Source organism: Pelodiscus sinensis, chromosome 5 (genome assembly GCF_049634645.1).
Source record: "Pelodiscus sinensis isolate JC-2024 chromosome 5, ASM4963464v1, whole genome shotgun sequence".
Classification (NCBI taxonomy): domain Eukaryota; kingdom Metazoa; phylum Chordata; order Testudines; family Trionychidae; genus Pelodiscus; species Pelodiscus sinensis.
The window spans coordinates 86197311-86220338 of record NC_134715.1 but is presented as its reverse complement, the minus strand read 5'-3'; the positions used below and the strand labels follow the sequence as shown (position 1 = coordinate 86220338).

Below are 23028 nucleotides of genomic sequence, written 5' to 3'. Positions count from 1 at the left end.
TCTTGTTATATTGGCAGCAATTCAGGGGCCTGCAGAGCTGCAGGCATATGTCTCATGTTAAAAAGTCTCATGTTATAAACACTTCAATGAAAATTACCATCCAGTTTGGAGCCAGCCCCAACCAGGTGCTGAAGACAAAATAAATAGGTAACATATGAAAGCAGAATCAAAGTTGGGCTTCTATAGGGATTATGTTCTATGCTACATTTAAAATGTCAGTTTGAAATCTGAACTAAAATATCGCTGCCCTGCACAAAGAAGTCGAATTCTTTTAGTGTTGATACTGAACAGCTTTTCAAGTAAGTCTTTTGTTATAAGACATCCAACAAAATGTTTGTAAACAAATACTGTATTATTTATTTGTCAATTTAGCATTAGACTAAACAAAAATACAGATAAATCTGTCTCTCTGGAGGGATGCAGCAACAGAGGTCAATTCTTAATCTTCAGAGGAACGCTCCCATTGTGAAGCAAGAGAAATCAGAATCAGACATTCCACACTTCTCGTTTTCAATGGTTATTTCCTGATTATCATGTAGAACTGGGGAACGCTGTCTGGGTTCACTACTAAGTATGCTCAGGAAAATTAAAATTTGTCAAGTACGTTGTACTTAAGAGTAGTATGATCCCCCAGTTGCTTCACGGCCATGAGAAGATGGACTGAAACACCCAGTTGCTGAAAATGGCAGCAAGCTAATTTGCATGAGTTCTCTACCTCTTGTGTAGCAACATAACTTGGCTATGCAGCTGCTTTGGTTTATGTCAGTTTCAACAACTTCTAAGGCATCTTGATCACAAATATTTTCAGCTGGATTTTGTCCAAAATATATCCGGTAAATGAAAGGTACCAGAAGATCATTTTTATGTTAGTTTTATAGGCACACATTTCAAGGCAGAGAAATGAACAATTTAAGTTTTGGTAACATCAGCTGGTGTTGCAGGCGAAAAACAGCATCCTCAACAGGGTTTTTGGCACCTGAAAAGCATTTCAATGCACCTTTGAAATAAGTGATCTGGTTTTATTTGGTCCTGTTGTAACAATTTCATCACTGTGGCAGAATAACTAGTTTGCAAGATCAGAAAAGGCTCTATTTTGACAAACTATAAAAAGAGAAATCACGCCAATAAACTCAGTTATCTCTATAAGACATCAGCAGGCTCTATGCTGACCCATGATCAATCTCTTACCTATTGAAAAAAACCCTGTTATAATCTGTGAAGGACTCCTGTTTACAATTTGATTGTGGCCAGTCTGCCACTAACCAACATTTTCTACTATTTTAATAAAATCATTATGACATTCAGAGACATCATCGCTCCATGACAATGGCTTGCTTCCATTCAAATCACACCAGGGTGTTCTATACAAACCCAATGGAGTCATCAGCCATTAGCTGTCGTTGCAGAGAAACATTTATAGCAAGAGGTTCGTGCAGCAGAGTAGATTCATACAACAATACTGCCTGCAACTGAGCAAGTTTGTAGAATAACCCAGTGGAATGACATCTTCTTAGTGATATAAGCTGATGTGTAAGCTACACGACTGCATGAGACAGGAAAGTATTTTTTACTCTAACAGAGACTATCTAATCTGTATTTGAGAGAACAGTTCAAAATGTTTTGTTGCTTAATGCTTTGAGACATTACCCTACCCCCTATAACCATGTTATGAACTTTAAAATAAACAGTTTTGTTTATAAATCTTAGCTCTGGCCTGGAATTGACCTGTATCTAATAACCCCATCTATATGCCGTCGCCCACACATGGCTGAAATCAAGAAGCAATCCTCAGAGCCAGGCTCTTACATCCCAGCCACTCCAAATTACCCTGACAAGAGTCCAATGTGTTATTTTTATATTCACTTTTCCAAGCAGAGAATATGAATGGGGACAGCCAATCCCCCAGCAGTAGACAAAGTGGAAGAATTTGAGGAGGGACTGGAGGGCAGAAGACCTAGTTAAGACATTTCATGATATACAAATGAATAGTCTGAGGATCAGAGCTTCGAATTTCCTGATTCATGTTTACTTACAATCTTAAATACTTATTATTTCAACATGCATTTGTTCTACAGGCCCAAATTCCTTTCTGTATAATGTGAAAACTTGAAAAAAACAAATAAACCCATACTTCACGTCTAACCAGATTGATTGCCAAATGGTTTAGTTTTTTCATGAGACTGCATATAGATGGGGTTATTAAACTTCGCTTAACGCACAGCAACAAAAGTTTAATCCACTAGAGGAGAAGCTCCCAAACTTTTTGTGTTGGGTATCTACGTCTCATAACACAAGGACAAAGGAACATTCAATGAAATTGAATGGTAGCAAATTCAAAACTGATAAAAGCAAATGCCTTCTGGGACAACACAAGCAAGCACTGGAACTCACTGCTACAGCAGGGTGGTACTGCCAAGAATTCAGCAAGATTCAAAGATGATTCAGATGGTTATATGGCTAAAACGAATAAAACAGTTAATAGTAAAAAGCTAATGGGTTCATAGTTTATGACAATTTCTAATTACAAGTGGTTAGGACAATGCCTTTCTAGAGCAGATTATCCTATACCTGTTTACTTTGCAGTTTCTTATACCTTAATCGAAAACTTCCAATATTGGCCACTACTAGACATGGATACTAAACCTAGTGTCAGGTGGTAAGTCCTATGTTACACGATGCACAAGTCAACAAAACAGAAAACAGCCCTGCATTCCACCAAATTCCAGGCCTTTGTGGCTATAAAAAATTGTGGAGCTGGGTCAAATAAAGACACAATGGGAAGGTTTAGGTGCTGTGGGCTAGAGCTGCTGATGTGACTGCTGGAGGAAGATGCATGAGGTGCCCCAGGTAACTTAAGGACAGGCCATATCTCATAAGTTAGAATTACTATATTAGTATAGCTCAGTTGGCTTGCCCTTCAGTCCAATAGACCTTACTGCCTTTTGGTCTTCCAAGCACACCATAAAGTTGGATCTGTTCTCCAAGACTTTCCCTTTCCGGACTGCACTGTTAAATGGGGGATGGAAAAGTTCTTCGTGGAAACAGTAAGATGTACTTTCGAGGAGGAGTTGTTGTTTTTTTGCGGGGAGGGGAGTTGCATGTTTTTATTGTGCAAAGGTCTGAAGGGGTGCTAAAAATCTAAATAAATAAATAAAGATGGTGTATGTTATATTCCATTTTTCTACATCTTCCAAAGAAAATCTGTTTGTTGAAAAGCATCATTTTCTATTACAGTTTAAATCACTGTTTTGGTCTAGTAATTTTCTCCCTGATTTCCAAGATTTCTGCAGGAAATAGTAATGAAGAACATATGCCTGTTGTAAATTACACTCTTGAAAAATCTTGGAACTGTAACATTCAGTTTTTTTATCCAAAGTATTAAAATAGTCCACCACAATGCACATTATTGAATAGATACATTAAAAGAAGCTACATTTGTATCACATTTTAAAATGGATATCATGTACAACACATATCAGATTTGCCATTCAATTTAGGAAAGCAATTATCCCATTAGGCTTTCAGTTTAATTAATGATTCCAGGATGTTTTGAGCTTTGCTTTTATAAGAGGTTATATAAATACAATATATTACTACCTTGCATTTTTACATGAAAAATGTTGTGTTCATGCAACGTTAAGAGTGGAAAAATTAAGCACTCAAAAGTTAAGGAAATTCCAGATAAAATGAGGAGTCCTGTGGCATCTTAATGACTAACAGATTATTTGAGCATAAGCTTTTGTGGGTAAAAACCACTTCGTCAGATGCATTTTTACCCATGAAAGCTTATGCCCAAATAAATCTGTTACATTGTTAATGTGCCACTGGACTCCTCATTGTTTATTTAGATATGTACTAACATGGCTACCCCTCTGAGAAATTCCAAATGCTAACGTTTCTTTCACAATATAAATTTAGCCAAATGGTGCATCCTAATGTACTTTACAGGATGCATTAATAACTCAGGACCAATCCACACAAAGGAAATTCACTGCAATGTACCTACATAGATGCAGTTATATCCTTGCAAATGTCTATTGTGCATGTACGTGCTGCACAACAGCAAAGAAAGGCTTATACCAATGTAATGTAATACTATTTCTGAGGGAATTCTGCACCCCTCAAAAAAATCTGCACACAATATTTTAAATTTTTGCAAAACTCTGTGTATTTATGTGATGGCTAGGAGGAGTGCTAGTCTTTTCTGAACATCCCAGCATTCGGTGACTAAAGGATTAAACTCAGATAGCTAGGGGGTGTTGGCAGGGAGCCAGGAGAGCCAGTGGGAGAAGGTGTTGTCTGCTCTTCTTCTTTGTATGAGTTTTTAAAGCCAAGTGTTGGGGGACACAAGATGAATTGAACCAGGCAGAACTACCATGACTACAAAGAATAGTGGGCATGGAAATAGATTGAACCTTAAAGCACAGACCGTAAGTAGATAGGGAAATGTCTATTTAGACACAATCAGATTATTTTCTTTGTTTGGCTGTTTGGTTAAACTTCTCTGTCCTAAGTCCATGTGGCCCCCACCATACACTATATCCAAGTATCTTAAGCCGTATCCAAGGATGGAATTTTCTCTGTGTTTTTAAATTGTTCTTTTCTCAGATGCTTTAAAACACCTAGCAACCAAGTACTCTGTAACAAGTATATCTTTCTGTTTTGTTTAATAAAATCATCTTTTGTAAGATGATGATTTGATTCTTGTGTCCCGGGAATTAACAGGAGGTCTGTGTATGCATGCCTAACACTGAGAGGTCAGCTATCAGAGATTAAAGTTTATTTTATCCTTTTATTCAAGCTTTCTTGTGTTACAAGAGGCTGGGGTACCCCTTAGGAAGAAGTTCCAAGTGCTTCTTCCTGGGTTCAAGAAGAAAGGGATTTTTCACTTGGGCTGTGTCCAGACTCAGGGTTTTTTTCGAAAAAAGTAGCCTTTTTTCGAAAAAACCTCACCTGCGTCTAGACTGCAGCCGCGTTCTTTCGAAATTAAATCGAAAGAACGCGGCTTTTCTTTCGATGGCGGTAAACCTCATTTCACGAGGAAGAACACCTTCTTTCGAAAGTTCCTCTTTCGAAAGAAGGCGTTCTTCAATGTAAATAGGGCTTCTTCGAAAGAGAGCATCCAGACTCACTGGATGCTTTCTTTCGAAAAAGCAAGCCGCTTTTTCGAAAGTTCAACGTGCAGTCTAGACGCTCTCTTTCGAAAGAGGCTCTTTCGAAAGTATCTTTCGAAAGAGCCTCTTTCGAAAGAGGCTTGCAGTCTAGACATAGCCTTGGTGGTAGCAGCCTATCTCCTAGGACCAGGAAATCTGTGATCTTGGGAAGCTTTTAATCAGAAGCCTATAGAGGCAAGATATTTTTAAAGTGTCTTGCGGGTCCCCACCTTTTGCACTCAGAGTGCCAGAGTAGGAAACAGCTTTGACAATTTTATTTTATCAAAATAACACTATACAATCACATCAGTCACCAGTCTATTTTGGTAATTTCAAAATACATGTTAGGAACTACGTATGTAAAAATACAGACACACACAAAAAAGTGCTCCCCAGGAGTAGAGTTAAGAAAACCCCTATGACAACCCAATTCCTGTTTCTTTACCTCCTTCCAGAGGTCCAGCTGCTAGGCACACACAAGCCCAGACACCTGCACTCCCTACCCCCAGAACCCAGGCATGGGCTGGGACTTGTCCCATTACCACTCAGAGCAGACACTTACACTCTCTGCCTCTCAGAGCCCAGACGCAGCCCCCCCAGCACAGACACCCGCCCCTCCACCAGATCCCAGTTGAAGGACAGGGAGAAGGCAGAAAAAGGAAAATGTGGGTGTGTTCAGACTGCATATATTACAAACTTTGCAAGTGAAGGGGTGAGCCCAGGAGAGTGCAGAATTACAGTTATAATTTGCATTTTTTATTTCAGCCTCATTCAAACCAGAGCCAGAAAATAAGCTTGTTAAAGGTTTGTGTTGAGGGAGTACAATACAATGTCCTTCAGAACTCTTTGGTTTTCAATAATAATAAGAACATCGGAATGGCCATATTAGGTCAGACCAATGGTCCATCTAGCCCTGAATCCTGTTTTCTTACAGTAGCATCTGCCAAATGCTTCAAAGGGGATGAACAGAACATGGCAATTATTGAGTGAGCCAACCCTTGTCATCTAGTCCCAACAGTCAGAAGTATAGGAACACTCAGACTATGGGGTTGTGTTCCTGACCATCTTGGCTAATAGCCATGGTGGGATCTATCCTCTGTGAACTTACCCAATTCTTTTTTGAAGCCATTTATACTTTTGGCCTTCACAGTATCCCCTGGAAACAAGTTCTACAGGATAACAGAACATTGTGTCAAGAACTGCTTCCTTTTGTATTAAACATGATGCCTATTAACTTTTTGTACTCTTGTGTTATGTGAAGGGGTAAATAACACTCCTCTATTCACTCTCTCCACACCATTCATGATTTTATAGACCTATGTCACATTCCCCTTAGTCATCACTTTTGTAAGAGGCATACTCCCAGTCTTTTTAATCTCTTCTCATATGGAAGTTGTTCCATACCTCTTATTTTTGTGGCCCTTCTCTGTACCTTTTCTAATTCTAATTCATCTTTTTTGGGGGGGAGGCGGGGATCAGAACTTTATGCAATATTCAAGGTGTGGGCATAACACAAATTTATATAGTGGTGTTACTATATTTTCTGGCCAGAGAGAGCCTGGTCAGCTGATGGCTGAGAGATTAGCTAGAACACCACAAATGACATGTGATTGGCGCTTTCTCTGTGAAGACTGGAGAACTGATCAATCATGGTGATTATATTTTATGTTTTATTATGTATCCCTTTCCTATTGGTTCCTAACAGTCTGTTTGCTTTTTTTTATAACTGCAGCTGTACATTGAACAGATGTGCTCAGAGAACTATCCACAATGAATCCAAGATCTCTTTCTTGAATGGTGACAGCTAATTGAGACCCCCCATCAATTTGTATATATAGTTGAGATTATGTTATCCAATATGCATTACTTTGCACTTATCAACACTGAATGTCATCTGCCATTTTGGTGTCCAGTCACCCAGCTTAGTGAGATCCCTTAATAACTCTTCACAACTTTAGACTTAATCTTGAATATTTTTGTATCATCTACAATTTTTGCCAACTCTCTGTTCCCTCCCTTTTCCAGAGCATTTAAAAATATGTTGAACAGTACATGTGCTAGGAGAGATCCTTGGGGGACATAACTATTTATCTTTCTCCACTGTGAAAATCAACCATTTATTCCTATCACATGTAGGGAAGTAATAATATAGTTGATTAACAGTACATTTTTTTAGGCGGCTGGGCAGCTGCCTGGCTCAGTCCGGGCTTGCACGGAGTCTGGGATCTAACCCCGATATAGCTCTGCATTTAAAGTGTATTAGGAGAACCAGGTGGGCAGGCAGCCCGGCTCAGTTCTGGCTCACACTGGGTCCAGGAGCCCTGGCCCCTCTTCCCCCCGACAGGGATTGCTGCCAGCCTGTGTTCTGCCTCTCTGTATAAGAGGCAGCAGTGCAACAGGCAGCCAGTCTGCAAGAGGAACTGGTTTTTAAACTGGCTCTCCTTGTGGACCGGCTCCCGCCGGGCACCCCACGCTTCTGTCTCTGATACAGAATCAGCGGTGCGGAGTGGGAGGGGCTCCTTGGGTGTGGGGCTGGAGCGCACTGGCTGCCAGCTCTACCTCAGGGGCTATAGCGTAGTCGAGTAACCAATAAGAATTCATGAGTTTAATCGATTATTCAATTAACCAATATTTAACATCCCTAATCACATGTATCCTGTCTTTAACCAGTCACTGATCGATGAGAAACTTCTCATCTCAAGACTCCCTGCTTTGCTTAAGAGCCTTTGGTGGGACCCTGCCAAAAGCTCTCTCAAGGTCAGTGTACACAATATCAACAGGATCACACTTGCTTACTGCCTCAGGAATTCTAATAGGTTGGTATGGTATGATTTTTTTTATAAAAGCTGTGTTTCCACAATATCTCATGTTTATTTTTTGTCTCATCACTTTGTTCTTTACCACTTTCAACTAGTTGACCTCATACCGAAGTTAGGCTTACTGACCTATAATTACCAGGATCACCACTGGAGCCTTTTTTTAAAAAATCAGCATTACATTAGCTATCCTTCAATAACTGGTACAGAGGCTGTATTACACGATATACAACATTTAGCCTTTATAAAGAGCTTTTCATCTATAGCCCCCACAGTGGCTCACAAAAGAATTTATGTTACAAACTGGAAATTAAGATGCAAAGAAAAGTGCAAATTACTTGCCAAAGATAACACAGTGAATCTGTTACTGAATTAGGAAGAGAACAGAAGTCCTGACCTCTAGTGCCATGATGTCTCCATTGGAATACACTGCCTCTTTTCTAGTATGTCATTTTGGCCCTGTTTTATTTATATGAGTCTTTAACTACATAACTAACTGTGCTTCAAACTGAAGTGGCCTAATTTTACCACTGTTCATTTACTTGAAGATGTATTCAGTGTTGCTTGGGTCCTTAACACAAGTGATTTTTGTTTTTCTTCATTAAAATCATTGCTCTGTGGTAGGGCTGGCGATGAGGGGTTCAGTATGCAGGCTGCCCCAGGGAGAGAGAACTTACCCCAGCCCTCTCTTACCCCAGCAGTTTGGGGACAGATGAGAAGTGTCTCTCCATGGCCACTACAGCTCCAGCAGACACAACCATGGGAAGGTACATGTCCCCCAGATGGGACAGATCCAGGTTCATCTATCCCCTACACTCTCCAGCCAGAGCCAAACTGGACACTTTCCTCTCACTTCCTGACAAAGGAGAACAGCTAGCAATGTTCCCAAAAGAATGGGGGAAAGGGGGATCTGCAGCCCCTCCTGTCTTCCCCTAAAGGCACCTGGGGGGATGTTAGGCTTGGAACTGGGGCAGTCCCACATTGCTGGGGGGCCTCCAGCCAGCTCCTTTTACCTGCCTGGTGATTCCATCTCTTTTCTGTATAGTTTTATGCATCCCTGCTACTACTTGAACTTCAGGACTAACTTTGGTAGCTAGGAGGAACAGAAGATTTATTCCAGAATAGGGGTGGATGGTGGAGTAGGTCCAAAGGACAGTTGGGGGAAATCTGTTCTGGTTGCATCTTCCCATCTTGGGAGCTGCATAAGCTCCGGCCCCTTGTGCTGCACCCAATGAGGATAAATGACACAATGTGTTAAGTCTATGTGTGCGCATGCATAAGGCACATGCAACCTTAATTTAGGCTTTTCCTGATTTGAATGTTTGACTGTACAATTATAATGTTCTGCCAACAATTGAGTTTTATGGAAATTCTCGAATAAGAGATAAAAAGAGTTTTTTTCTTTGTTCTACTAATGAAAACAAGTGTATTAAAAATGGTTTCAGTTTAATTAAGTTTTGCATTCATTCAAAAGCAAAACATACTTTTTAATTTAAAAGAAAATTATGAGGCATTATAAATGGAATATTCCAGATCCTCATTTGGTGTAAATCAGCACAGTTACACTGACTTCAAGGAGAGATGTCAATTTACACAGTTAAGAATCTAGCCCAATATTCTCTTTCACAAGATCCTATGTGTGTGGGCCAATTTTTGTTCTTTTTAGTTAGTCCAATAAAATGTCACCAACAGTTTATTTGGCATTTTTTTCTTTTTAATTGGGCCAGCTAAACTGACACTTAAGCTACAAACCACTAAATTGCAAGAGGTCAAAAAACACACCAGCAAGCAAACAACTGACCACACAGTAAATCACAGAAAGAGACAGAGAGAGTCACACACAGAGTGACGAGCGTATCATCCAAATTTCTTCAGGTACTAAAGAATGGGAAGAGAATAATATAACTGATGCATGTATAGGTTGGACCACGTTGGTCCAGCAACCTCAGGACTTGAGCTGTCCCACACCAGGGAGTTTGCTAGACCAGAAGAGGTTAGTGCTCCCCTGCTGGCTGCCCACTCCCGGGATCCTCTCCCTGGGGCTCCCTGCCCTGCCCTGGCCTCTCTAATTCTGGCCCAGCAGGGTCCCCTCATGCTGCTGCCTGCAGTCTGCCTCAGCGTCCCCTGGGGCTCCCTCTTCCGCAGGGTGCTCCCCAGGCTTCCCAGAAGGGGCCGCCCAATTACCCTGCCCCTCTACTAAGATCATCCCTGCTGATTCCCTGGGGTTCCCCAACAGGGCTGCCTGCCTCTGCCAGCCCCACTGAACCGGGGTTCTGGTAGGGGCTGTCGCCAGCTCTGCTGCTGCTGGAGGTTCCCTGGCTGGGCCTCTCACTGCTGGAAACCCCTCTGCAGAGGTTCCTCAGCTGGGCCCAGCTGACACCAAGGATTCCCCTGCCAGGTGGGGGCTCCTCAGCCACGCCTAGCCCCACTGATGTTGAGGGTTCCTTGGTCAGGTCAACAGCTCCCCAGCTGCTGCTGTAGCCACTGCTGGTCCAGCCTGAGCTCCCCAGATCACGTTTTCTCTCATTGCTGCCTCCAGTGCTCTTTAGTCAAGCAACATCTGTGGCCCTGCTGGACCATGGATGTTGCTGGAGCAGAGAGTCCTGGATTTGGGAGCCTCAACCTGTACTAAGAAACATTTGAGCCACCTCTTTTAAAAATAGTGTTTTACACTCATAGTTTGTTTTTTAAAAATGTGTTCGTGATATTGTGTAAATATCAGCAGGCTGCACAGGCAACTGGCCTTTGTAATCCACTATTAATTTGACTTTAAATGAAACCCTTTACCCGAAACAAAAGTCTTTATAACACCGCAACATGAACTTTTCAAAACTTTTGGTCAACAGCTAACGCCCTCCGTGCTAATCAAGATATATTATGCAGAGAGCTCAGTTTTCATATGTGCCTAAATTCTGAGATCCAGCTCCATATTAGTACAAAAAGTATTTAGATGATTAGGAGCACATGTGAGTGCTCTATTTCAGCACTCTCACTGTTCTAAGATTATATCTGCAGTGTGTAAGCAATGAATTTTTTTTTTCAAAACTTAACCCATATATACCTTTTCTTTCATTTACTATTTTTTATTTGTTTGTTTCCTTGAAATCCTGATATTTGCTTCTACTTAACAAATCTACTGATGCACAACACTGGAAAAAAGTAAGGAAATCTATGTATAAAAATTGAAATGTACCTAAATTAGAACTTAACATAATATGGTGAATTCTGTGAAGAGATTACTCCAGTCTAGTGAGCTATGTAATCCACTCTGTATTTATGCAACTCTGCTGGTCTGTGAGACTGTAGAGGACAATGAGCAAAGTTTCTCTGCAAGTCAGAAAGCAGTTACCCTGCTGATTCTTAATGAAATTTAAAGTTAAATAATTCAAAACCTCACATTTGTCTTTCTTTCTTTGTCACAATTAAGGAATGTATAACAGTAATTAAAAAACATCGAACAACAAAGAAGAAAAACCTAACCATGAAGATGGAGTTCTGCACAGCAGGGTTCATACTGAACAATATCCAACAGTGAATACCACTGAAGTCATTTGGAAACATCATATGGAACACAAGACAATCAGCACACACTGAAAGAAGGGTCAGCAAAATGGAATGCAAGCAATACAGAACATTCTCTGTCACACAACACACATATACACTCTTACCTCCTTCCCCTCCCCCTTAGAAACTAAAGAGCACAATGGGAAAACTACATGCAGTTCCCCACTAACAGTAATTTCATGGCTAACCCAAGTCCCACTGAAATCAATGGAAAGGCTCCAGCCATCTTCACTGGACTTTGAAGCAGCGTGTAAATGCATGATTCTTGTGATGTATATTTAAGGTGGAACACAAAACTTGCATTCCTGAACTCACAAAAGTAATTGGAAGTTTCTATAAGTGTGGAAATGTACTGGCATAATACTATTGGTATTATTATATTGCTATAGTCATAGCAATATAAATCCCCATGTGGACATGCTTAGTACAGAATAAGAGTGTCATCTTATGGTTATTTCATAATGTTTTTAGAGTGACGTAAGCTAAACATGGGGAGCTACACTGGTATAACTACAGCGGTATAATTATGCCAGTAAATATCTCTGTGAAGACAAATCCTTAGACACAGAACCTTAGACTGTTAGTACTTTGAGGCATGGACTGGCTTTTTGTACTGTATGTCACCTAGCGCAGTGGTCTAGGACTGAGTTTCCTGAGTGCTTATGCTGTATAAATAATAATTATACCTGTGATCAGGCAGATGAACCAATGATAGGTGGGCAACACAGCCCCTTTCCATTCAGAAATACTACTCTTCTGCTACAGTTTTAGTTTTTACAATATTTTTGATCATTTTTTTAAGTATGTGGCAAGGACAACTGCAAGTTAGTACTTGGATATTCTTGAGAAAGCACTACAAAGTTATAGTGTTTGCCAAAAAGGTCTCCCTACATTTATTATTTTAGTAAAAAATTCAATGTTAGTTTTAGACACAATTCTTTTTTATATATAACAAACAGGGCAATTCCTAGCATTTACAATCCTGTGGTTCACTGAGCATGTTTCCAGGATTAATTTTGACTTTCCAAGGTCAACTTTACACTGATCAATGTAAGAAAATTGTGGAAAAGATTACTTTATGAAAACATATAAACTTAACCGCTCTTTAACAAAAAGAACAAACTACAGAGCTTTCACCAGATTCAGCACTATTCAGGATAACTTGTCAGCATTTGGCTTTTGTGCACATCAGTGATGGAATAATCCACAGGAAATCCTCATGCTTACTCACATACCTAACCACCACAGACAATTCAAGCAATTCATATTCTTTCTTTAGATTTTAATTTCAAACCTACTGTTTTCTCATTGCAATAAAATATAAACTCACCTGTTATTTTCTGCAGCAAGGTAGATAGTTCTGGTTCATCACAAAAAGCCTGCACTAGTGCCATTTTCACTTCTTCTTCAGCTTTATCCAGTTCTTTTCCAGCTTTGATTTCCCCAACCACAGAGTAAATGTACACCAGCAACACAAGGAAGTCTTCAGAGGTATAGTCATTAGCTGTCCTTTCATTATGAGACTTGATCATAGGCAACAACTGATTCAAAACATTGGGTATCTCAGATTCACCGATATTCTGAAAATAGAGAAGAGAAGGTCTTGGTTTCCCTAATACAAACAGGTAATTTTTGTCACCATCAGACAGATGCTGCTGTCTACACGTGGGAATAGTTCTTCTGCACGGCTGCCCATGTATTCTCAGGTTGTTCTTGAAGACTGCTGCTTCCACACTGCCGCATCATTGTTTTAAACAAATCCAAGCACCATCTCCTTCATTACTCCATGAACTAATCTTTATGGAGCAATTGCGTAATCTTGCCCCTCTCTTTCTGTTATTCCCGTCATTGCACCAAGTTTGTAAGTTCCTTGGGGCACGGATTGTGTCCGCTCACCTGAGCCTAGCACAGTCAGGGGCCAAACATAGGGGAGAGGAAGGGTACACTTTCCCATGGGTCTTGCCCAACTGGCAAATTCTGGTATGTGTGGGGGAAGGAGCCCATGTTACATGTTTGTACAGGCCTGAAATAAGGATGTTAAGTATCAGGTAAATGACTAATCAAATAGCTGATGCATTTTTGCATTGACTATTCCAGTGTTTCCCAAATGGTGTTTCGCCAAACCCCGCAGTTCTGTGAAGTGAAAATAAGGGTACTGCGAGAAATTTCATTACAATAACATTTTACAATTAAAAAAAAATGTGATTTTTGTTTTTAAATATGTGCAATTAAACTAAATGTTGATCTCATGACCTTGTTTAGCATTTGTTTATTATTATCCTTACTTATTTGTGGTCTACTTTTTCAGCTCCATATATTAGACTGTTATTAGGGGTTTCGTAAAATTCTTTCAAGTTTAAAAGGGTTCAGTGGCCAAATAAAATTGGGAAACACTGGACTATTCGATTAGTTGATAGAGCACCTCCGTCTTTGAAGTGTAGCAACAGCCCTAGGGTTGCTACACTTCAAAGGAGAAAGTGCCAAAGCCCGGGGTCAGCTGGATTTCCCCGCTGACCCTGGGTTATGTGTGGTGCTGCCGCTTTGAAATGCCACAAGGAGCCCCCCACTTCCTCTATCTGATTTGCTTATCGAATAGTTAACTAGTCGTTCACATCCCTAGCCTGAAAAAAATCATTCTTGGACCTTGAGTACACTCTTGGGAGTACTTGCAGAGTAACACATTCCTCAACGTAAGTAACGTGACGACTCAAGCCGAAAAAAAGATTCTGTCTACGCACTGTTACTCTACCTGAATATTTTCCTGTTAGAGTTTATTTCAGAAACAATTACTACATAACACACATGCACACACACACACAATATCTTAAAGAAGCATTTTTCAACTGAAAAAGTTCAATATTCTAAAGACAGGAAATGCCAGAATTAAAGTTGCCTGTGCTGCTTCAATTTAACTTCCAGTTGTATATGTGTAAGGATAGTTTTCCGCCCCTCCGCTGAGCACGGTCAGTCACTCCGTGAGGACGGCACATGTGCTATCTAGTCAGCACTATGAACTGGGAGGGACTGAAGCATACTCCATGAGGACAAAGCTTCAAATGCTCAAGAAGTCTCTACTAAGCATGTGCAAACTAAAATTTTTCAAAGACTTACAACTTGGGAAAAATATGAACCTGGATCTGCCTCATTCTAGTCAGGCACAGCAAAAAAACTAGAAATAATCCAGTTCTTGGTGATTTTTTTTATTATTAGCTTAGCTTTAATTCGCTAAAATTCACTGTGTTTGGAAAGCAGTATCTTTTTGGTGTTACAAATTATTTCACATGCATGTATCCATTGTTACCATTCATCCTAAAATGGAAGAAAAAACAACTGAAGAAAAACAGTTGTAAAGAGCTTCATGGAGGAAGCCATCTGTTGTGCACAACAGCAATCTTTTATTGGTCTCACAACCACCAATAAAAAAAAAAAAGAGACAAAAAATTTTAAATAGGATATGTTCTTTTTTGCACGCACCCTGTTCAGGTGTACAAGTCCTCCAAAACAGAGGTGTTGCCTGGGGACATACAAAACAGAGCATGCTCACCTCCTAGTTGAGAGCACACACAGGAATTAAAAATAACTGTGTGTAAAATTGCACACAAACTAGATTTAAATTTTGGTCCAGACTTTTAAAGATATTTAGGCATTGTGATGCACCATATTGCAAAACCTAACTGATGTAGAAATCTATGTCTCATTGTCAAATGTGATTTAGGCACTTAGGAGTCTTTAAATATCTTTAAAAACAGAGGCCTTTCCACCTATTTTTACACATTTACTAAAGAAAGGAGGACAAACTAAACATCTCCAAGGAAAAAGGAAATAAATAATAATTTAAGCAGCTACAATCAACTGCTAAGTTCAAAATATGCATTTAGATTTTTGTGTTATGATCTATTTTGATTTTTTTTTTTTTAATCTCTGGAGAAATGACCTTATAGTGGATTTCAAATTTAAATGCCAAATTTAAGAGACTATTTTGTGTAAACAGGCCAGTTGGACTGTAACCTGCATGAAATAAGGGCCAAGTCACCTCTTTTCCAAGCAAAATACTGCAGGGAGTTGGAAAATTTGTCTCAAACAAAATCCTAGCAGTTTGTCATTATCTAACCACCTCTAATGATTAAGGAGCTCTCTGTGCCTTTTTACAATCAATCAATTACACTGACTGAATAGCCCCTAAAACAAAAGTTTTAAAAATGCAACTGCCCATGACCCAAATTTCCTGCTGGTAATGTTGGCCTCAAGTTAGCCCTGTTTGTCGATTCCCAAGGGAGCCAATAAAAACAGGTCAATCCTAAATTTGCCAAAGGCTCCATAAAGAACATTCACAATGTTCAAGTCGGCACCATCTTAGAATCAGACTTACCACTCTCTCCTTAGTTGCACAGCTTGGATATTTTTTAACTCTGATTGAACACTTTCAGACTCCAGAGAGTTTATTAGTAATAGATTTTTCCCCTCTTTCCTCTCACCTCTTTCGGTCTGTCTTTCTATTTTAAAACTTGAGATGAGCAATAATTTACTGTCCCTAAAGGCAAATGAACTGATGTCACTTTGCTGACTTCTACTAAGGGTCTGTTTTTGGAAGACCGGAAAAAATAGGAAAAAGTAAAAATACAGTTTTCAGTTTCCAAAGTGTGAACATGATATCGTTCTTCAAAAACAACACTAAATCCAACTTCAAGAATCTACACCATTGACGAGGGAGTATAATAATAAAATGAATAATATTTTGTACTCCTGTAGAACCTTTCAACCAAGGACAATTACTGAAAATATTAATGAAACCCATGTACTTCTTGTCCAGTAGGCATCGGTATATACCTTTTATAGTTTGGGAAACTGAAGTGCAGAGGGGTTGTAGTGACTTAGATCACAAAATTAAGGCGAGAACTCAAGGCCATGGCTAACCCACAGATTACACTACAGAATTAAAATTGCTTAGGAGGGGTGAACACAGAGACAAGCATTTCATCTATTTTCTGTAACAGATAACACTATGTAGATAAACTACTTTATTATGCCACTACTCAAGTGGTTTTTAATTTAAAATGTAAAGAATGTTTTATTCTTTTAATGCTACTTAAAGGGTTACTTTGGAATATAAAATATAGACTCATAACTGCAAGTAGCTAATTAAAAGAATTATATCTAAGACCAGCAGAAAAAGTGTAAATGCTTGAGTCTCCATTCATTTATTGTCACACACTCAACACCACAAAAAAAGAGTGGCGATTTACATTGTGACATACCCAGACGAGCTGGCTGCTGCAATCTAATGGAGGGAAAGTATGTTGGGCTCTGGGTGCATAGTTTCCTCTTTCCCGAGTAAACAGGGCTGAGCCTAGTGGATCATAATCAGGCAAGGCACTGGGGCCAATTAAGAGCTTACGGGAAGCAGCAGGCTAATCAGGACACCTGCAGCCCATTAAGACCTGCTGGGGCTTGTTTATAAAGCCTCCCTGTAGGGACGCAGAAGTCTAAGATCTGAGAGTGAGAGGAGTTCTGAGTGAGAGCTGAGGACTGCGAATAAGGTAGAGTGCTGTGGAGGAGCAAAACAAACTTGCTCAGGTTCCAGAGGAAAGGTACTGGGAAGGATTGTTTAGAGAAGTGGCCAAGGGAAAAAGCTGCCTAACTTGGAGCAGAATAAACCATGTCAGTTGCAACTGCCTTAGGATCCCTGGGCTGCAACCAGGAGTAATGGGTGTGCCCACGTTCCCCACAATCCTCATCGTGCCAATAAAGAGTCTCCCCCTGAAAAGAGAGACCAGGACTATAGAGGGGTTTTCACTCCAAACTGTGGACTAGCCTATGATCAGTATGGCTCAGTAAGCTGTGACCCTTGCCTCTAGAAAAGAAGAGGCTGTGTGGAAAGTCACAGTGAGTCTCTGAGGCAGATACTGTCCACCAGAAGTGTAGGACCGTTGGGGCATGGAGTTATTATATAAGATCTTTGCAATATAAGATCTTATATAAGACCTTTTCAATATGTACAAAGTAAATCGGATCACAGAAGCTAGAGCAGGAAAATACTAGGCCACCCAATCCCTCACAAATCCATTGCATTAGATGGCCTGTGTATATTTTGTATATTTAACAGAGGTTTGTTTGTGTTAATAACAAAGGTGGACAGGAAAGATTAGTGAGTGGTGGGATGACTAGAAGCTGAGATAGTTTTTTCTGTTTCCTCTTTGGCAGTAAAAAATTGTCAAGAAGTGAACCTTTCCACGCCCCCAAATTAAGACAGTCAAAATAATTTATAATAAGTATTCTCCAAAGGCAAAAGTATATATTTCTCTTTTGATATGAGCTCTAAAGTACCATAACGTTCAGTGCAATATAATCAGATGAACAACTGATGTGTTCAGTTTCCTTAAGTTGCAATACATGATTTATAATGTCCCACCCACTTTTCAGCTGGTTTTTATAAAAAGTTTTAGATGGGAAATTTAAGATGCAGTTGAATAATAGAACTCAACAATATCACCTACAGATTCAAGTTTAAAATTGGCATAGTTCAGGTCTGCACAACATACGGCTTGCGGGCTGCATGCGGCTTGAAGGGGCTCACAGTGTGGCTCGCAACGACTTTCAGAAATAATATTTCCTCCCTCCTCTCTTCTGCTTTCCTCTACTCCCCTTTTGAATGCGGCACTTTCATGTGCTGGCACCTCTTCCCCTGACATCAAGGATGCACGCACGCTCTGGCCCAACCCTACGCCCGCATGCAGCCCCGCCCCCGCTTCCGGCTCCCGTCCCAGGACTCAGCGCCCTTGCACACCGCTCGGCTGGGTGGCCGCTTGTGTGGCGCAGACCGCCATCAGAAAGCCACGCTCCCCGTGTGGCGGGTTCTCTTCACCACCGGGAAGCGGCCCCACCCCGTCACAGCTCGCCAGCTGGTAAAATCTACGCCCCATTGATATTATAACTTGTATCAGAGGGAACAAGTTTTGCACCGTGAGATATTTCTTCTCTTTGTGTGTGAATTTATTTACTGTGAGTGTTTCCCTTGTGTGTGAATTTATTCAACAAAATCTATGGCTGCGTGCTGAAGCTAGGTGGTGCAAGGTTTTTTTTTTTTTTGTATGCCCGACACACGTGGGTGTTTTGGGGTTTTTTTGTGCTTGACAAAAAATTTTAGCCCGCATGTTCGGTATTTTTGGGGAGAGCATCTGGCAACCCTACTTGCGGCCCGCAGCTGTGTTCTTTGGAGTAATATGGCCCTCGCCGCTTTCCGAGTTGTGTAGGCCTGGCATAGTTCATATTTTTGCAGTTTTAATTTTGACTGATGTTTAATTTATTATCTCTTTGTAGCTTATGTCAACAGACTTTGTAAGTGCAGGCGGCCTCCGATTTATGACTGCCCAATTTACAACCCCCCCACATTTACGACCATTATTTTCATGTGAGATAGCTCCTAAAAACCTCCAGTTTACGTCCGCAGCTCGTATTTATGATGGCATACAATGCAAACTCCATGCATCATCCTAAAACAAGAAATGCACAAGGTCAGTCAGAATCGCCAGTATGCAGCTGCCACTTGAACTGCATGCGTATCCACCACATTGGTCTTCACTTTTTCGTTCTTTTTGTGCATTATTTGAACTGTTTAGTTTTCCTCCATTTCCATAGTCAATTTTGGTATTTTTAGGGTATGAAAGGGGTTTCCAGGAATGAAACTGTCATTTATAACATTGCACCTACCGGAAATAAGGGTTCGACTTACGACGGCTTGACTTAGACGGTTCTCCAGGAACCAATTAGGTCCTAAGTGCAAGGCTCGCCTGTGTAAACTGATACAAATAGCTTTTGTCCGTGTCCCATGTATGTAGAATGGATTTTTTCAGAAGAACTAGTCAATGACAACTCTGTCATAAGCAACTCAAGTTTGTGATACTCTGTGGTCTTCAAGTTTTCTGTTGCTACTGCTTGGTCTTCTTTTGCTTATTTTCAGAACAGATAGCTTTACAACCCTTTCCCGCTCCCTTCCCTGCCCCCGCCACCAAAAAAAACAAAACAACAATACCCCAAAACCAAACCAGAACACAAGCACATACTTTAAAGAGGACTGCATTATCATCCTGCCATATACCTAAAGACCATATTTTCAATTTGTGAAAAGGAATACCACTTATTTGTAACATGTCAGTGTGGTTCATGAAGGCTACAGTTCTTCCCATCTCCATCTTCATCCAAGCATTTAGATCAAATGAAGAGAGTTCAGTATACACTCCAAAGAAGTCACCATATTAAAAATGATGGCTACATTGCAGAACTCCTAGGACATGCATATACAGAGTCCCACAAACCCCCAAGAGTGGGCAGATCTTCAAAGTTGACTGAGAATGTGTCTCAGTGATCATTAGAGGGAACCATGTAGGTTTGGGATGGAATGGCACTGTCCTCCTTAGAGAGCATCAAGACCCCTTCATCCACAAGGAACACCTTTTCACTCCTCTTCTACTATGCCTATGGCAGTTCCATGGAAGCTACTGCAGTGGTAGCCTCAGTAAGAACAGAGAGCAAGTTAGTATAAGCAGGAACTCACTCCCTTCAGCTGCTCAGGCAGCCATAACTCCAGAGATGCTCCAGATCTATGCAACACATGGAGATTTGGCTTATTAGAATGTAGCTCCCCATGAGCCTCCTACTCTCATTAAACAAATCAGGATTTACCCCTTAAAAGAGTGACTGCAATGAGCTACATCTAGTGTGACTTACACTAACAAAACATTCAAAATAAGATCTTATCAAGTAAATTATGCTTCTCACGATAAACACAAGCCACTGAAGTTAATTATTTATGCACTCTTCTATAAATAAAATTATCTTCTTTATATCTTTGAATTTTAAAATGCTTGAAGAAGGGCAGGATGGAAGGGAGCAAAAAAGAAACGGGAAGTCAAAAACTTTATACAGACGCACACGTAAAAAGTCTTTAAAAATATAGTTCTTTACCATCTGGTGACTCAACCTAAAAGGGTCTAAATGTGAGACAAAATTATTCACACAGGAAATTCAAAATGAGGATGAATTCTCCTCTTTAGTTAAAATATATTTGGCTTGTGCCTCTCTGATATTAATAATTTTCAGCAAATATTACCAAATTTCAGTGGAACGTAGTTAAATTTGGGTCTAATCTGATAACGTGCTTATAGCGAGGAACTGTGAGAGGTAGGTACTCGCTCCCACCTCTAACATTTTTTTTTTTAATTTCAGAAGCCTTTCCATTATACCCTAAACTGCAGGGTCTTTTCCCAAATTCAGTTTCCCTGTTTAATCTGGTAAAATATTAAGGACATTCTGACCATGCCCTCACTTCTCTTAGGGTATGTCTACATTACCCTCCTAATTCGAAATAGGAGGGTAATGTAGTCATACCGCAATTGCAAATGAAGCCCGGGATTTGAATTTCCCGGGCTTCATTTGCATAAAGCCGGCCGGTGCCATTTTTAAATGCCGGCAGTTCGAACCCCGTGCCGCGCAGCTACACGCGGCACGGAGTAGCTAGTTCGGATTAGGCTTCTAATTTGCTACACGCGGCACGGGGTTCGAACTGCCGGCATTTAAAAATGGCGCCGGCCGGCTTTATGCAAATGAAGCCCGGGAAATTCAAATCCCGGGCTTCATTTGCAATTGCGGTATGACTACATTACCCTCCTATTTCGAATTAGGAGGGTAGTGTAGACATACCCTTAATGTCTGAGATTGAATACAAGAGATCAGTCAGGGCCCTAAGTACTGAGTAGGGAAACGATCACAAACGCAGGACAATTAACTTCCTTTTTTCAACCCCAGGTTTACACTAGGGTAAAACTGACATGCTCCTACTTTTTAAATCGAATAGAGAAAAAGCCCAATCCCAGCAGTTGAGGAAATAGAAGGGAAGCAGATGAGGAATCCAGCAACCTTGCAGTGGCTTGAAGGCATAGAAGTGGTAGGTTCTACTGAAGAAGGCCATTTCCAGGTAGAAAGACACACATATCTAAGCGTGAAGGCAGTGATGATGTATTATATAGATACTGATGTATTATATAGTATATAGATGACTGAGGTCATAACTGATACGCATGATGCTCTTGCAGCCCGTAAAGATAGAATGATGCCCCTGGTGAAAGGCAAAGCTTGTGGCATGATGATCCTCAAGCTGAGGCTGACCCCTCTATCTTTACTCTTATTGCCTTCTGGAGGCAGCACCTTAAGTTGTCAATCCTGCCTTCTCTCCTAACGCTGGGTGCTTACTTTCCATATAGCCCTTTAAATGCTGGCACTAAGAACCAAACACTGAAAACTTGAGATTCAGGTTCCCCACTCTCATTTCCTCTCCAGTGAAACTTTGCTGGAAACCCATATTATGGCATAGATAAAGGCTAACCTGTCAGGGAATGCTGGTTCCTGTCTGCCCTCCTGTTTCCTCTTACAAGCATCACCGTCCCTGATAATGGTACATACAATTTCAAATTAAACTGGTACATGACATTTAAAATACAAACACAATCACTCAGACTGGAGATTTAATTGAAGAAGGAAAAATGTTGATTGGGGCACAAAGAAAGTGCTGACACACTTTAATAACGAGGCTTTAGTGCTGAACCAGTAACTCGTGATCTCTATTCCCAGCTCTGACACTAAATCACAGTATATTAAATTGAGAATGTCAATAAACTAGTTCAGCCAGAATTTTCAGAAGAGTCAGCACCTAGTGGCTCCTAACGAACACTTCTGAAAATCCAACTACTTCTTTACTTGTTTAAATGGGAGCTGAGAACATTTAAAAATCTGGCCCCATATGGTGCAGATGCCACATGAAATAAGAAAATTGCCTGCGGTAACCTTACAAGCCTGATGTCATAATGAAAATGCTTTACAGTCTTAATTAGTGGAAGATGAAAAATGCCTTGGAATTCACAGACCAAACTGGAAAAAAATGTAATTTCAAATGTCCTTGAAAATTAAAAATAGTGAAAAATTTAGGCAAAACTTCAAAGAATTTCAATTAAGAAATGCTGCTATAGTATAACATTGTAATTCTAGTTAAGGAACCTCACGCACCCATTCTCCACTCTAAGCTAGGCTCCTTGCATGAATGACTTCTGTTATACACCATGGTCACGTTTCATGGTGAGAAGAGGTGGTTGCATCATGGGAGGCCACAGTCTTAGGGAACATCTAGACTACATTTTAATTTCAAAAGAGGATATGCAAATTCAGCAGGAATCTGCATATCTTCTTCCGATCACATTTTTGAAAGAGGATCTTTTGAAAGTGAAAGTAGTCTGGATGCAGTTTTTTCGGAAAAAATCCCTTTTCCAAAAAACTGCGTAAACCTCCCCCTTTTTTTTAAAAAGGAAGAGCGGGGTTTTTTTTTTTTCCCTTTCTTTCAAAAAAAGGCTTTTCCCCCCGAAAAAAACTGCATCCAGACTACTTTCATTTTCAAAAGATCATCTTTTGAAAATGCAATTGAAAGAAGATATGCAAATATCCTACAGAAT

At 40.3% G+C, this 23028-nt stretch overlaps 1 protein-coding gene across 3 annotated transcripts in view; it reads right to left on the bottom strand.

Annotated features, from left to right (window-relative positions):
• Positions 1–23028, bottom strand: part of SCFD2 (sec1 family domain containing 2) — a 306279-nt gene that overhangs the window by 178913 nt on the left and 104338 nt on the right. For all 3 annotated transcript variants that reach the window (XM_075930433.1, XM_006113517.4, XM_075930434.1), the window contains exon 5: positions 12864–13113. In XM_075930433.1, coding sequence (XP_075786548.1) covers positions 12864–13113 — 250 coding nt within the window. The remainder of the gene's footprint in view (positions 1–12863; positions 13114–23028) is intronic.